This window comes from Paramisgurnus dabryanus, chromosome 3, assembly GCF_030506205.2.
Source record: "Paramisgurnus dabryanus chromosome 3, PD_genome_1.1, whole genome shotgun sequence".
NCBI classification, from domain to species: Eukaryota; Metazoa; Chordata; class Actinopteri; order Cypriniformes; family Cobitidae; genus Paramisgurnus; species Paramisgurnus dabryanus.
This window is the reverse complement of record NC_133339.1, coordinates 16,907,503-16,924,705: the sequence shown is the minus strand read 5'-3', so window position 1 is coordinate 16,924,705 and position 17,203 is coordinate 16,907,503. Positions and strand designations below refer to the sequence as shown.

At 40.1% G+C, this 17,203-nt stretch overlaps 3 protein-coding genes and 1 pseudogene across 3 annotated transcripts; all 4 read right to left on the bottom strand.

The window, feature by feature from the left end:
* Positions 1-767: 767 nt before the first annotated feature.
* Positions 768-3,286, bottom strand: LOC135769107 (uncharacterized). Its single transcript, XM_065278467.1, has 2 exons — positions 3,127-3,286; positions 768-2,818 (listed from the first exon to the last, which is right to left on the bottom strand). The coding sequence occupies exons 1-2, from the start codon at positions 3,131-3,133 to the stop codon at positions 1,323-1,325; spliced, it is 1,503 nt and encodes a 500-aa protein (XP_065134539.1). The 5' UTR covers positions 3,134-3,286; the 3' UTR covers positions 768-1,322.
* Positions 3,287-3,646: 360 nt separating this feature from the next.
* On the bottom strand, positions 3,647-5,992 carry LOC135768488 (GTPase IMAP family member 8-like; annotated as a pseudogene).
* A 3,173-nt stretch (positions 5,993-9,165) lies between these two features.
* Positions 9,166-11,495, bottom strand: LOC135768487 (uncharacterized). The gene is made up of 2 exons (XM_065277708.1): positions 11,390-11,495; positions 9,166-11,072 (listed from the first exon to the last, which is right to left on the bottom strand). Exons 1-2 carry the CDS (start codon positions 11,394-11,396, stop codon positions 9,166-9,168), a joined length of 1,914 nt encoding a protein of 637 aa, XP_065133780.1. The 5' UTR covers positions 11,397-11,495.
* Positions 11,496-13,122: 1,627 nt separating this feature from the next.
* On the bottom strand, positions 13,123-16,425 carry ccdc134 (coiled-coil domain containing 134). The gene is made up of 7 exons (XM_065278466.2): positions 16,267-16,425; positions 15,583-15,696; positions 15,387-15,508; positions 15,171-15,255; positions 14,858-15,039; positions 14,718-14,789; positions 13,123-14,151 (listed from the first exon to the last, which is right to left on the bottom strand). Exons 2-7 carry the CDS (start codon positions 15,689-15,691, stop codon positions 14,032-14,034), a joined length of 690 nt encoding a protein of 229 aa, XP_065134538.1. The 5' UTR covers positions 15,692-15,696; positions 16,267-16,425; the 3' UTR covers positions 13,123-14,031.
* Positions 16,426-17,203: the final 778 nt, after the last annotated feature.

The window sequence follows — 17,203 nt, the reverse complement described above, 5'->3', positions numbered from 1 at the left end:
CATATATTTGACTTTAAGTGATGTCATCGTTACAGATGTTTGTGAATGTTAAACATACACACGGCTATTTGTTTATTATGTCTAAAAGAAGTTGTTAGTAAACCACAAGATATTTTCTATTGGCCTAAATTTATCCAAAATATTGATTGGATGAAAGTTTGGGTATTACCTAATAAATATCTCATTACAAATTAACTTAAATTCATTTCATTTAAGATAATGCTCACATGTTATCATGCAAATAATGTTTAATCAGATTTATTGAAGATATGTATGTGTTAATGATTCATTCTGTTCATTATGTCAAGAAACAGTAGCGCATATTTTCTGTCAATGTCAATATACAAAGAGGCTATGGTGGAAAGTTTGTACATATGTAACTGACAGTGTTTCTTTAATTAAATGAAAATGTAATATTCGCCTTTTAAAATTATGATAAGAGGTGGGAAATAAGGCTTACATTAACAATCTCTTGATTATACTTTATCTAGATATTTATATCAGCACTATTAAGAAGAGTACAAACAGCTTTTAAAGCCATGTATTTGTTCAATAGATTTAAGTTACTGTGATTTTAGCAAGGCCTTTCATTTATTTTATTTATATATTTCTTTTTGCTTGCATTATATGTATTGTTTTATTTATTTTAAATGGTGGTTCTATCTATTCTTGTATAGTTTATGTCATTTTTTATTTTATATAAACCCTTGGCACTTATGTAATGTTCAAGTTGTTCAAAGCAATCAAAATAAAATATATAAAACATGCACACTTCAGTGATTCAGTTTTAATGTTTTTAATTTTTCTTCACAAAATAAACAACAACAGATTTTAACTGCTCAGTATCATAAAAGCAACCAAACCTGTTTAACTCGACACAACTCAAAATCATTTTCTGTACTTTGTTTCTTAAGGTTTCTCATGTCTAACAGATTGATGTTTTTAATTATGAAGGGGAATCAACAGCAGATCCTGAATCAGTAAGAAAATAAATCTGCACACAAGAGGATTTCACAAGTTTGTGTTGTGTGTTTAACTGTGCTGTAATCAGTGATAGTTTACACGTCTGATCCACTGATGTTGATCTTTGATGATCCTGCAAAGCTGTCTGATTACAAATCTACAAATGTTTTTATTTACTGATCTGATTTATCAATCAAATAACACAGCATTATCAATAAACTCTTAACTAGTATAAGTGCTGGTTCATGTCTGGTGATCACACAAAATACAAACATAAATCCTCTTTGGTTAAGTTAAATATTAAAAGCTCTTTTCATACAGTATACTGATGTGTATGTCAAACACACCATTAGCATTGTTCATTTGTTCAGGTAAATCTCATAGGAGTTTCGTTCTGTGTAGCCGTTTCCGCTTCCAGATCGAACTTTTTCCTTCACCACCTTAATCACGAGCCCTCCAGCCAGTACGACTCCAGCCGCCGCTCGTCCGATCTCAGCCACGGCCGACAGGATCCGTGTGGTCGTTCCAACGCCACCCACCGCTTGTGGTGCGGTCACATTCGCAGCACTAGCTGCAACGAGCGCTCCCGCTGCGGTTTCAGCTCCAATCTCTAGCACCGCCCCCACTGCCGCTCCCGTTCCCACAGCCCCACCCACTCCTGCGGCCACACCCACCACTGCTGCACCCATCACTCCCACCTGCTGCAGTGCTTCTAAAGCTGCTTCCTGCGGTCCTGCAGCCTCTGCCCCTGCCAACGCACCCACCGAACCCCCCAGCACTCCACCTGTCGCTGCTCCCAGAGCTACCGCCGTCTTTCCAGAGGCCACTGCAATTATTGTTCCGAGCGCTTTGCCTACACCTGCGCTGCCCGCTGCCGAGACTCCTGCCAGCTGCCCTGCCGCAAAACCCACAGTGCCACCCATCACCGAAGCCCCCGCCGCCGCAGCCAGAGGAGCCGCAGCTCCCAACACGGCCCCGACTGCCATTCCAGTAGCTCCGGCGGCCACCAGCACCTTAACACGCTCAAGAACTTTCCCCGAGAGAGCGGCTTCTGTTCTGAAGCGGCTCAGAGTGGAGCGCAGGGCCTGACGTCTGCTGACTCTCCGCAGCCTCCAGTGTTCGGCCCGCTCCTGCATCGAGCTCTCACCTTCGCTCACCCGTCGCTCCTGTTCCTCCCGGATGGCCCGCTCAGCCTGCAGGAACATGTTGCTGCTGTAGCAGACGTTTCCTCCGTCCTCCAGCATCTTCTCCACCATCTGCAATAAACCTCTCACCTGCGTTCTGTTCTCCGGTTGTCTGTTGTTGATGACGTGATATCGCCCACCGCATCTTTTCAACAGAATCTTCAGCCGCTCTGGAGAATCGCTCAGGTACCGCTCCATCCCTCCATCCTCCAGCTCATCTCCTCGTGTGAACAGAACCACAGTGTGGCGGAGAAGAGCTTCTTCCCCGAACACACGGACCATCTCCTGCACGGCCCGGTCCTCGTCCTCCGTGTAGCGGCCCAGAGGAATCACGAGCAGGAAAGCGTGCGGACCGGGAGCGGTCAGAGCGACGCATTTAGCGATCTCAGAGTGAACGTGACTGGCGTCGAGGCGAGTGTCACCGAATCCCGGCATATCCACCACCAGCACTTTCTTCCACCTGCATCCTTCACACTCCTCACTGCTCTGCTCACACACACGGGTCACTGAACTCGCGCTCAGAGCAGACAGGAAGTGACGACGTCCCAGAATGGTGTTTCCTGTGGCACTCTTGCCTGAACCCGTTCGACCAATCAGAACGAGTCTCAGCTCCTCACTGTCACTCTCTCTCTCCTCCTCGAGTTCACTCACTCGCCCTCCACTCGACTGATCTACAAGAGAGACAAAGAAGAAAAACCCCTCACTGTTTCTGCATCCGTTAATATTGTTCCACTTAATAAAAGGCATAACATTATTTTGCTTTTATAAATTTAAAAAAGCAAACAAAATCATAATTAGCACGTCCATGATCTTTGCAGTAACAGTTTCAGTTTCAGCAGACTACACAAAGATCGTCTAAATATATCTTACGATATTTTCTGTTGTTGATAAACATACACAGAGTAGTCAGAGCTGCTCAGTTTTAAAGTAACTCTTTCAGAAACACTTTAAATAAAGTATAACATTAAAGTTTTCACACCTGACATGATCTCCGTGTTTGTGTTGACTTCTGTTGTTTGATCGGACTCGCGCTGCGCATGCGCGGAAGATGAGACGTCATCAGAAGAGATCGGACGCCATCTGTCGGACACTCAGCACATCGTCAGTGTTTTATTCTGTCAGTGACAGTAAAATGTCATAAAACAAATGAATGAAATTGTTAATATTTTTATGTTTACACTAATAATCTAAACCAAATATGATCTAATGTGATTGGGCTGCTCATGTGTTCCTCTGAATAATCTTTTTTCAAATAATAAAATGCTAAGATGAATAAAATATGTATTTTAGCAAATATGATTTAATCATTTAAAATGGCTGTAGTATAAACCAGTGTAAAATCTATCTTTCATCAGATCCTACAGATCCAGGATCAGTTCACTAGATCTTTCAGTACTGTAGGTCTTATGTCAGGAGATTCTGTTCATTACACAAAGTTAATTGACAAGCATGAGACAGATACAGAGATGAAGAGGAACAACAAACAGAAGACAAAGTGATGATGGATTAAAATGACTTTATTGAATAATCTTAGCTGTGTTTTTTAACGTTCAGTCTGACATCAAACTGATTCAAGAGCTGTTATTATAGACAACTTTACAACATTGAGAGATGAAGAGATTATCTATCTAAACAAAACAACTGTTAACATCAAATAAAAACAACAACTTATAAAAGTCAAATCTGTTTGTAAAGTTTGTAACACTTTTTAAAATACAATACTTTATTATAAATTCAATAGCACTAGATTATATCATTGTGTTTGTTTTGTTTAATTCAGATTTTAAGTTTGAGATTGTCATGAATTTTCTGAGGTGTATGGATGCAGCCTACACAAAGAGGGGTGCATGCCGAAATGTATAAGGTGTCCGATCTCATTGTATTCCACACATCTTCTGTTTTGCAAGTTTCCCTGTAACTGCGAGTCTAACAGCTTCTATACTCTCAGCTTCCTTTATTGCCTTCTCTGTCTCCTGATCCATCACTCTACCTTGTTCAGAAATTAGGCGATGGCTGTTATGCATACTTTAATGTAAGATTGCTTAGCCTCACATCGAGACTCGGCTGCTAAACGCCAGAAAATGTTCTGCCATTCAGTTGGAGTGATGTGGTGTTGGTGCTCCTTCTTATACTTCTCAATTTTCTCATCCAAGTTCTGTTTCTGGAAGTTCTTAATGTATTCCTCTGCTTCAGCAAACATCTCATTTGTAAAGTGTCCTCCATTTTCTCTCTCACCATCATCTCTATGTTTGTGAGGAGATCTTGAAACTGTGGGTAAGTTGTAGATTTGTTGTCCAGACAAAAGAATCTGTTTCCACAACTCTGCACAAGAAACTGAAGATCTGGATCACTGTTCTCTAGATACTGCTCGATGGTTTTCTTTTCTTCATCTAACAGATGTTTGTGTGTAAAGAGGATTATGGAGTATTTTTCCATCTGTTTTCCAAACACTTCTTTGAGCTGCTCCACAGTGTTTTTCTCCTCTGGAATAAATCGTCCCACTTTAATGACAATAATGAAAGCGTGTGGTCCGGGTGATGAATAACTTATGCATTTCATAATTTCTGTTAAAACCTGAGCTCATTATCATAAAGTCCAGGTGTGTCGATCACAGATATATGTTTGCCACACTTCATAAAAGATGCTGAACTGCACTGTTTCGTCTGAGATATTGAGCTGGCAGTAGATTGGAAGTGATTACGGCGGAGGATGGTGTTCCCTGTCGCACTTTTCCCAGCTCCAGTTTTTCCCAGCAGCACCACTCGAGCGTCTGTTGCTCTTTCTCAGGTGAAGCTGATTCTGATGGACTGTCTTCTGAAACTACAGCAGAGAGATGAAACACATTTACTGTTTGATATCAAGATCATTTTAGTAACCACATCAATAAAATTAGGCATTAAACAAACATTTAAATAAAGCTGAAATAAATGGGATAAAGTATGAGCAGTCTATATAAACACATTCATAAATGTACTATATATGCATGTACTGTATTTATATAGGACCGGTTTAAAATGTTCAGATTTATGTCATAGTTTTTTTCTGTCTATTCACCAAGAGGTTATTGGCCTAAAAAGTTTATAATGACAAAAATATGAATAAAAAAAATCTTACACTGAACATCAGGAAGGTCTTTGCTTGATCTCCTTTCTCTTTGTTCCATGAAATATTTTCCATTTTTCTGCTACAATTCTTTCAATCTTCTGCAGTAATTCTGGCACTTGATTTCCCTCTTTACACTTATTATTGATACAGTGGAACACTCGTCCACATGTAGTAACCAATCGCTGGAGGTCAGCGTGATCTGGGTTTTGTAGATGCTCATCGATTGTCTCCTCCAGCTCATCTTCATGTGTGAACAGAACCATGATGTAATTCTGAATGTTTGGACCTAATAAAGATTTAATAAAATACAGAATCTCTTCTTCATTTCCCACAGGTTTGTCTAAAGGTGTGACGAGCAGTACTGCACTGAGACCTGCTGTACACAGAGAGATGAGACGCTCATGTTCTTCAGTTCTTCTTAGATCAGGAGAATCAATAACATGCACTTGTTTATCTCCTATGTCTGTTAGTTCCTCACAAACTTCAGCTTCGGGTTTTTTAACTTTAAACTTTCTTTGTCCTAATATAGTGTTGAGCTGATGAGCTTTTCCCAGATCCCTTCCTACCCAGAAGAAGAATCCTCACAACAGACTCACTCATCTGGCATGGAGCTAGCACCTGACAAATCTGAAATATGATTAATTCAAAAGTTTGTAGTAGCAGGTAAAACAAGATTTGAGCTCAGTTTAAGGGGCAGATTGTGGTGCTGAACTCAAGCACATCAGGTATTAGAAGATCACCTGCACCTCATCAGCTCTGCTCATTTGCGATCCTGAACTAATTTGTGCTGCTCTTAGTAAATTGCGTTGGTCATTATGGAAATCAGCTGTTGTGCCTGTGTTATTTAATTAGCGCTGTTTTAGTAAATAACCCACAGATATTGCCCCTCCCATCTGTACTTTTTGGAATTGCACTTTCACGCTAATTTGCCCGATTTAGTAAATCTGGCCCCAAGTCTTTGAAGACCAGTGGCAGTTGCATAAACATCTTATTAAAAATTGTCATGTATTGTTCTCTTCAGGACTGATCATAACTGTTTTAAGTATGTAACATAAAAAGGTAGATTGTTCTCATTTAAATTCAAATAGTAAGACTGACTAATTGCTAGTTGCTCAGACTAGTTCTTAAAGGAACACACCAACATTCTTGTATTTTAGCTTATTCACTGTATCCCCATGAGTTAGATAAGTCCATACATACCTTTTTCATCTCCGTGCATGCCATAACTTCAGTAGCAGTTTTAACATAAAGTGGCATGGCATCTTACGCACAGAAGCCACTGGCACGTGCCACTATGTTTAGTGACACTTCCGGGTTCCATTGGCTCGTACCAGTGGCTCGTCGAGTGGCACTTCCGGTGTCCCCAGTGGCTCATGCCTCTTTTTAGTGGCTCGTCGAGTGGCACTTCCGATGTCCAGTGGCTCATACCACTCCGTTTGGTAGCTCGTACACTGACACATGTCAGTAAAACTTAGGTCTGTTTGATTGAGGCGTGTGGCACTGATAGTCACTGATCGATCATTACAGATTCGAGCGTAACTTACGCGTGCTGCTGCTATGTTCATTTAATTGTGACACAATGATTTTGTGTGTCCATTTTGACTCTGATGTTTCAGGTAACCGAATGCGTAAATTGAGTCGAGAGCTAAATATATCATCTTGACGCTCGTTCATAAAGGAATTGTATGATCACAATATTTAAAATGGAAATGCATAATATTTTGAGTGTTTTCATTAAATAAAGCACAGTATTTGTCTGAGCCATGGTCGTGTGAACATTGTGCCTTTTCTTAATATTTAATCAGTTTTTGTAAATCTTTTTTTTTTTTAAGTAGTATGCCTAATTAAGGGGTGAGTCTACTAGATACTCTTTAAATGAAAGACGAGATCGAAGAGAAAAACTGACCCCTTCTTAAAGCATTTAGATCCATTGAAATGCATAAAATAAAGGAAAAACTGTGTTTAATTTAATCATTTGTAAAGTGTTTTGCTAAGTGTTTTGTAAATCTGTTTTGCTTTGAAATAATCCAACAATTTATTTAAAATAATTACTCTCTCATAAATGTTGTGAAATAATAATTTGTTCAAACCCTTATTTCTTATAGACAACAATCTATATAGACTATATAAAATGTAATTTTGAAGGGCACGTGACGTATCTGCACTGTCAACACCGTGTAAATATCAAGTTGTAAAAAAATAAAATAAATATCAAGTTGTAAAATATGTAATAGGACATTGTTTTTAAACATAAACATGGTTAGACTGACACCTACTGTTTTGGCGTGCATGTGTGTAAATGCGGTACTTGCAGAAAAAATATTATAATATTCTGCGAGATTCTTATAAATGACACTTTTTATTAAATACAACACATTGGCACTGGTTACAAATAAAAACATGCCACTCACAGACTACATTTTCACAAATAAAACAATTAGAAAATTTATATTAAAAACTAACAGTATTATGCAATATAGCTCAGGCATGTTGTGCTTTAATAAATATATAAAATATTTGCCTTCCCATTTTAAATATTTACATTTTTAATACTTAAATTGTGAATTATGATCATACAATTGTTGAACGATCATCAAGATGTCCTATTTAGCTCTCGATGCATTTCACGCATTCGGTTACCTGAAACACCAGACAGTCAAAAAGGACACACAAAATCATTGTGTCACAATTAAATGAACATAGCAGCAGCACGCGTAAGTTACTCTCGGTTCTGTAATGATCGATCGGGGAATATCAGTGCCACATGCCTCAATCCAACAGAACAGACCTAAGTTTTACTGACATGTGTCAGTAGACAACCCACAAACGGAATGGTATGAGCCACTGGACATCGGAAGTGCCACTCGACGAGCCACCACTAAACAGTGACATGAGCCACTGGACACCGGAAGTGCCACTCGACGAGCCACTAAACGGAGTGGCATGAGCCACTGGACACCGGAAGTGCCACTCGACGAGCCACTGGTACGAGCCAATTGAAACCGGAAGTGCCACAAAACGTAGTGGCACGTGCCACTGGCTTCTGTGCGTAAGATGCCATGCCACTTAATGTTAAAACCCCTTCTCCATAACTTTGTCTGACGCACCCAACGGTAGCCTAGCTAAGCACAAAGACTGGAAGTAAATAGCTCCAGCTAGCAAACTGCTCCCAATAAGTGACAAAATAACGCCAACATATTATACATACAGTATATTAAACAACAAAACAATACACTAAACTGGAGACAGGCTAAACACAAGACTTAATCTATTCATTTATAGTCTAAATGTAATTTTTGGTATTTTTGTAAATACCCTTGGCACTTATGTAATGTAATGTTTGTGTTGTTAAAGCCATAAAAAAATAAAAACATGCACACTTCAGTGATTCAGGTTTAATGTTTTTCCTTTTTCTTCATAAAATAAACATTAACAGATTTTAACTCCTCAGTATCATAAAAGCAACCAAACCAGTTCAACTCTACACAACTCAAATTCATTTTCTGTACTTCACACTGTTTCTTAAGGTTTCTCATGTCTAACAGATTAATGTTTTCAATTATGAATGTGAATCGACAGCGGATCCTGAATCAAAAAATCTTTTTTTTATTTTTACACTGTGCTGTGATCATCATTTACATGTCTGATCCACTAATGTTGTTTAAGAACTATGATGATCCTGCAAAGCGGTCAGATTACAAATCTACAAATGTATTTACTGATCGGATTTGATTTATCAATCAAATAACACAGCATTAGTAATAAACTCTAACTAGTATAAGTGCTGCTTCATGTCTGGTGATCCTACAAAATACAAATATAAATCCTCTCTGGCTGAGATAAATATTAAAAGCTCTTTTCATACAGTACACCAGTAAATATCTATGGATGTCAAGCACACCATTATCATTGTTTATTTTTTCAAGTTGATCTCATAGGAGTTTCGTTCCGTGTAGTTGTTTACATTTTCAGATCGATTTTTTTCCTTCACCACCTTTATCGCGAACCCTCCGGCCATTGTGGCTCCAACCACCGCTTTTCCAATTTCTGCTGCGGCCGACAGGATCTGTTTGGTCACTCCAGCACCACCCATTGCTTGCTGTGTGGTCACAGTTGCGGCACTAGTGGCACCAAGCGCTCCTGCTGCAGTTTCAGCTCCACCCCCTACTACCGCCCCCACAGCCGCTTCCGTTCCCACAGCCCCACCCACTCCGGTGGCCGACAGGATCTGTGTGGTCATTCCAGCGCCACCCACTGCTTGCTGTGCAGTTGCAGTTGCAGCACTCGCGACACCGAGCGCTCCCGCTGCAGTTTCAGCTCCACCCCCTAGCACCGCCCCCACAGCCGCTTCCGTTCCCACAGCCCCACCCACTCCGGTGGCCGACAGGATCTGTGTGGTCATTCCAGCGCCACCCACTGCTTGCTGTGCAGTTGCAGTTGCAGCACTCGCGACACCGAGCGCTCCCGCTGCAGTTTCAGCTCCACCCCCTACCACCGCCCCCACTGCCGCTTCCGTTCCCACAGCCCCACCCACTCCTGTGGCCGACAAGATCTGTGTGGTCGTTCCAGCGCCACCCACTGCTTGTGGTGCGGTTACAGTTGCAGCACTAGCAATATCGAGCGCTCCCGCTGCAGTTTCAGCCTCAACCCCTAGCACCCCCACCGCCATTGCTGTTCCGAAAGCCCCACCCACTACTGCGGCAGCACCCACCACTGCTGCACCCATCACTCCCACATACTGCAGTGTTTCTAAAGCTGCTTCCTGCGGTCCTGCAGCCTCCTCCCCTACCAATTTACCCACATAACCCCCCAGCCCTCCACCTGTCGCTGCTCCCAGACCTACCGCCGTCTTTCCAGAGGCCACAGCAATTATTGTGCCAACCGCTTTGCCTACACCTGCGCTGCCCGCTGCCGAGACTCCTGCCAGCTGCCCTGCTGCAAAACCCACGGTGCTACCCATCACTGAAGCCCCTGCCGCCGCAGCCAGAGGAGCCGCAGCTCCCAACACGGCCCCCACCGCCACTCCCGTAGCTCCGGCGACGACCAGCACCTTAACACGCTCAAGAACTTTCTTTGATTGAGCGGCTTCCCGCTTCTGCATTGGGCTCTTGCCTTCGCTCATCCGTCGCTCCTGTTCCCCCCGGATGACCCGCTCAGCCTGCCGGAACATGTCACTGCTGTAGCAGATGTTTCCTCCGTCATCCAGCATCTTCTCCACCATCTGCAGTAAACCTCTCACCTGCGTTCTGTTCTCCGGTTGTTTGTTGTTCAGGACATGATATCGTCCTCCGCATCTTTTCAGCAGAATCTTCAGCCGATCTGGAGACTCGCTCAGGTACCGCTCCATCCCTCCATCCTCTAGCTCATCTCCTCGTGTGAACAGCACCACAGTGTGGCGTAGAAGAGCTTCCTCCCCGAACACACGGACCATCTCCTGCACGGCCCGGTCCTCGTCGTCCGTGTAGCGTCCCAGAGGGATCACGAGCAGGAACGCTTGCGGACCGGGAGCGGTCAGAGCGACACATTTAGCGATCTCAGAGTGCACATGACTGGCGTCGAGCCGAGTGTCGCCGAATCCCGGCATATCCACCACCAGCACTTTCTTCCACCTGAATCCTTCACACTCCTCACTGCTCTGGTCACACACACGGGTCACTGAACTCGCTCTCATAGCAGACAGGAAGGGACGACGTCCCAGAATGGTGTTTCCTGTGGCACTCTTGCCTGAACCCGTTCGACCAATCAGAACGAGTCTCAGCTCCTCACTGTCACTCTCTTTCTCCTCCTCGAGTTCACTCACTCGCCCTCCACTCGACTGATCTACAAAAGAGAGAAAGAAAAATCTCGATAGTTTAAGCATCCGTCAAACAAAGACAATATTGTTTAACTAAAAAAAAACATTTAAAAAGACTTTATAATTAAACTTTTTAATTAAAATCAAACTAAATCATGATTTATCACGTACATGATCTTTGCAGTTACAGTTTCAGTTTCAACAACAGACAGAGATCGTCTATAAATTTATCTAAAGATATTTTCTGGTGTTGATAAACATACAAGTTAACCAGAGCTGCTCAGTTTTAATGTAACTCGTTCAGAAACACTTTAAATAAAATATAACATTAAAGTTTTCACACCTGGCATGATCTCCGTGTTCGTGTTAACTTCTGTTGTTTGATCGGACTCGCGCTGCGCATGCGCGGAAGATAAGATGTCATCAGAAGAGATCGGACGCCACCTGTCGGACACTGAGCACATATTCCCATCTTTACATGAAAGACAATAAAGTACTGAATGTTAACAGTAATAAAATCTCAATCAAAGGCACAGATCACTCATTTACTCATAGTCATGTTGTTTAAACCTGTACGAGTTTCTGATAAATGATGGTAAGCACACAGTTTACGGTAACTGTTCACTTCCATAATATTTGTTAATCCTACTATGGAAGTCAACGGCTTTAATTAGCTACGTGCTCACCATGATTTATTAAAATATCTTCTTTTGTGTTCAACATCATAAAAAAACCCATACAGGTTTACAACAACATGAGGATGAGTAAATGATGACAGGATTTTTATTTTGAGTGAACTATCCGGATAATGTATAATGTAAACCAACTTTTCATGTGATTCAAAAAGGTTGGGTTGCTCATGTGTTTTTAATAAATGAAAGGTCAGACTGAATAATCACATAACTAAAATTTAAAGTTATATATGAAAATATGTAATTCAGCAAATATTACTTAATCATTCAAAGTGGCTGCAGTATAAGAAACCCAGTTAATAGATCTATTATACTCTACTGTAGGTCTCATTAGATCTCTGTCATGTCAGGTAAATGATTCTGTCCAATCAGATCTCTACTTGTGAATACAACAAAGAACACCAGAGATTTACCTGAAAACATCAAATACATCCAATAATAAATGACTTTTAACAGTGAAATCTGTGAGACAATTCCATATTGAAGTTAACTCATATTGGTATAGTGTATTACATTTTTAATGGCTTATTTATTTATTTTAAAATCATTAAGAGGCTATTTATTTTCTGTTATATTTCTGTAATTGTAACACAGAGGCAATTTTCCTCTGGGATTAATAAAGTTTTTTTAATTAAATTGAATTAACTGTATTAAAACATTAAACGCATTTCTTCACTGTAACAAAATGTTGTGTTTTTATATTCATTACATTGGAGTAAAGATTTGGTTGCTACAGTCAAAAATAATTTCCATATAACAAACAGTGTTGGGGAAAGTTACTTTTAAAAGTAATGCATTACAATATTAAGTTACTCCCCCAAAAAATAACTAATTGCATTACTTAGTTATTTTTCATGGAAAGTAATACTTGCGTTATTTTTTCTAACTTGTCTAAGGCTTGATCTCTTTCAGGCCTTGCAGGTGTTTTTATGACTGAGAACTTTCTGCATTCAGAAATTGTATACATCTGTTTCTGACTCAAACTGTTCCCGCCATAGAGGCGTAATTCTACATGACTACATTCAGATCAGCAGGAGTCATTTCTGACTTATGACATCTACATACACATTTATCATACAGTACATCTGTGCGTCTTGTGTCTAAACTGTGATATGAAAGCATCATTTATAATATTTTAGGTCTTACATGTCTGTTTAACTCCAGAGTTATTAAAAATATTTCTGTCATCAAAAAAATCAAGTTAAAGCTAAACATGATGATATGCTAATGATCAGAAGCCCATCTAAATTATAATCAAATAAACGTCTATTAAACATTATGTGTGAAATGACACATGAGTATACAGCAGACATTGTACTGAATTTAGATAAATAAACAACACACGTAAAGACAGTAAGCACAGCTCATGAAGATCACATCAGAGTGATGTTTATGATACAGATGCATTTAATTACATCACAAAACTAACTTATAAAGCCTTTATGAAAGGAGTCTTTGACTCTTAATGAGTGTAAACATTTCAGTCCAAGCTCATTTACGTAAGTTTTTATAAATGATGAACTCAGTCGAGCAGATGTTAAATTCTCACATGATGAGTTTATTACAACAGATCTGCATTCACACTCATTTCAGTTTCATCTGCACATTAAATCATAACACATTCATCAATCTCTTTATACTGTAAAGGGTTTCTGACTTCTGGCAGTGCAGTGATGAATCTACAGATCTGATCTGAGGTCTGCCTCTCTCACAGTAGAATTACACAACTGTACCTCTCACACATACCACCTTAACAATAAAATGAGACAGCAATGGAAAACATCAATGATTGTATTATTTGAGTATATTGTGTAGCAAATAAAGTTTAAGTCCACATTCATATATATGTGAGCCTAAAGCATTTCTATGTGTTAAACCTATACAATTGTATTATTTCTGTTAAATACCTTTAGGATCTGCCCTGCATCTGGGAAACAAACCCCTTCCCCTGACAATTCAGCAGCAGACCTGACCCTGACCACACCCACTGATCAGACCACACCCACATCTGGCCACTCCCATAAAGGCAGTACAGTACAATATTTAAATCTCCCAATAATACAACAGCACTAAACACATCTGAACAACAGTGAATACAATGAAGATCCTCTGTAAGCCCTCACCTCACCGAGATAAAAACAGTTTGAAGAGTCTTTGTGAAAATCTGTAAACGTTTGACGTCCACCAGAGACGTCCCAGCAGAAGTGAGTGAACACTGTGGACTCCCTGATTCATCCACTGATCTTCTGCTGTCCTGCTCCTCCTCCTCCTCCTCATCATCATCACCACATCTCTATAACTCTGAACGAGAGATCCGGGGACCTTTTCTGATCTCCTTCCTCTTCTCCTCCTTCCTCCTCCTCTTCTCTTCCTCACGGAGGATTTTCTGAAACGCCTCTGCTGTGTGAAGCACCTGACACACACACACACATTTATCACAGTCAATTACAAATAAGACATAAACTATTCTAACATACACTCAGTTATTATCAAATATTACGTATAGGTTGATCAATATTTTAGAAAGATGAAACATTTGCTGATAATCCACTGAGCAGGTGAACAGAAGTGTGATAGTGTCATATAAGACACAATAATGTAGATGCTATTGTTGTGATTATCATTGATTTCACTTAAAGATGGCAAATAAAGTAAATATATTCCATGCATTTGTGTGATTATTATTAACCAATATTTTATATAATAAATGAAATAAACACTGATTGTTACGACTTCCAATAAGCTGAAACGTTGGGGAATGTAGAAGGTATTTGACGCGTGATTAAATGGTCCATGCCGTCGTGAATAAGATTAAAGACAGTTCTTTATTGCTTCATCCAAACCATTCTTCAAGAACAGCCATTTATAAGCCATATCATCAAAAACAAACAATGTAACTTATCTCCCCGCACGTTACCAGTTGTCATGTTAAAAAATTGGTGTTTAAACTAAACCTGATGTGTGTGTGTGTGTACATACGTCATCTCTCTCTGTACGGTATGGATTGAGGAAGTCTGAAGATTTCTCTATGATTCCCAACTCCTGTGACATCTGAACAGAGACATAAGTCAGTATTTCTCACTTCATCACCCTGAATACCCATAATGCACCATTCTCACCAGTGAAAGGACGTGCTGGTGTGCTCCTCCAGTAAAGACACCCGTCTGATTACAGAAACTCAAACCCCAGCGCAGAAGACCGCTCCAATCTGGATTACGATCATAATAATGATGAACTATACGAGGAAAACGCAGAGCCACGTCTCCAAAAAACGCTGTGTTCTCCACCACATGAGAGTACGCTACAGAAGAGAGAGAGAGAGAGAGAGAGAGAGAGAGAGAGAGAGAGAGAGAGATGAGTGAGTGTCAGGTTGAGTTGTATATCAGTGTGTGTGTGTGTGTGTGTGTGTGTGTGTGTTATCTTCTCTCTCACCTTCTTTGATTTTGTCATCTTGTGGAAAAGGATCATCAGGCTTCATATTAGCAGCTACAAGCACAGCTCGAGAATCTTCTAGCACCTACACACACACACACACACACACACACACACACACACACACACACACACACAGATGATGTCAAGTGTTTTGAGATCAGACTAGAGTCATACAGAATGAATATATGATGATGATGATGAAGAATCCGAGACCTTGAAGAGTCCCTTCAGCATGATGTCTATGATCTTATACTGCTGGTTGATGTCATTGAGCTCCACCAGGTTCTTCAGAGCGTTCAGTTGATCTTTCCTCTTCGTCTCAAACAAACGTTTATCTGAGGATGATGTTCAGGACAACACAAATACACAACCAGATCATCTACACATGTTTGTCTTGCGTTAAGGATACAGATCTCCAGGTTTGAGTCTTGTCGTCTGTGTCTCTGTGTGTCAGAATCTGAACTGAGAGCAGCTGGGACCGCCAGCATCATCATCATCAGGGTACAAACACTCATCATGATCACTAGAAACACACACACACACAGTTCCTGCCTACACAAAGAAGTGGTCCTCTGATCCAGACCTAACTCTCTTCAGTAGATCACTGATCTCATCATCATCATTATCACTTTAACTCTGATGGTTTCTCCAGACAGATGACTTCTGATGATCAGTGTTATATTCTGGTTGACTGAACTACAGCTAATAATGTTAACCTCTGTATGATAAAACATTAAACTCTCTCTAGCTTAACTAGATCTATATTACACCCACACAAATATTCATACGAGCTTATCATTCATCATTACATTTAAACAATACTTAAGATAATGAATGATTGTATTGTCATGTTATTATTAATATAAACTCAGATTTAATGTGAAGATCGGACTGCTGCACATCATCACATCAGACACTAAATAAACAATCAAACACATCTACACTACATCAGATAAAATAATAATAAACACGAGCGCATTATTCTTCAGCAGATATATCCTAACACACACACATATACATATATATATATATATAATGATGATGATGATCAGGTGCTGGTGTTATAATCCAGTCTGACTCCAGATTTACTCACCTTACACGCGTTGCTAGAGATCACAGATGTTAAATTCATCTATCGGCGTGAATTAAACGAGTGACACGATCATTTACATGTCGCGCGCATCTTCCAGTCTGAAACTGCCACGCGCGCTGCCGGTTTCCGCACGGACAGAGTTCAGCGACGCACGCACATGCGCAGATGTCACGACAATTTATCATTCATTTTGCTTTAATCAAATAAACAGAACAACTGAACTCACATCTATACAACAATATAACATTCATATTAAATAATCTATAAACAATCTGTTATAATGTCAACAAATCATATAAATATAATGTAAACATATCATTATAAATAATCAATATAACGCTGTATAATCTAAACAAATCAAATAAATATAATGTCAACAAATGATATAATGACTGATTCATATCATCAAAATAAAATCACAGAGTACATAAAACATGAGAGGAGTGAGATGTGTTTGTCTGATTCAGATGATCTGAGTGTTAACTGTGAGATCAGACAGAAGCACAGAGACTCCATCAATCTGCCTGATACACACTTGTGTTAAGTACAAACACACACAATCATCATGACTGATACACACTTGTGTTAAGGACAAACACACACAATCATCATGACTGATACACACTTGTGTTAAGTACAAACACACACAATCATCATGACTGATACACACTTGTGTTAAGAACAAACACACACAATCATCATGACTGATACACACTTGTGTTAAGAACAAACACACACAATCATCATTCACACATTTGGCAGACGCGGTTATATAAAATGACTTACATTGCATTACAAGACAAACATTTTATCATCATGTTTGTTTCCTGGGATAGAACCCATGACCTGTTGTGTTACTAACACAATACCACTGAGCTACACATCAGCAGACAGAGAGTGTTGTGTCTCATTGGGTCTCATTCATGAGTAAATATGT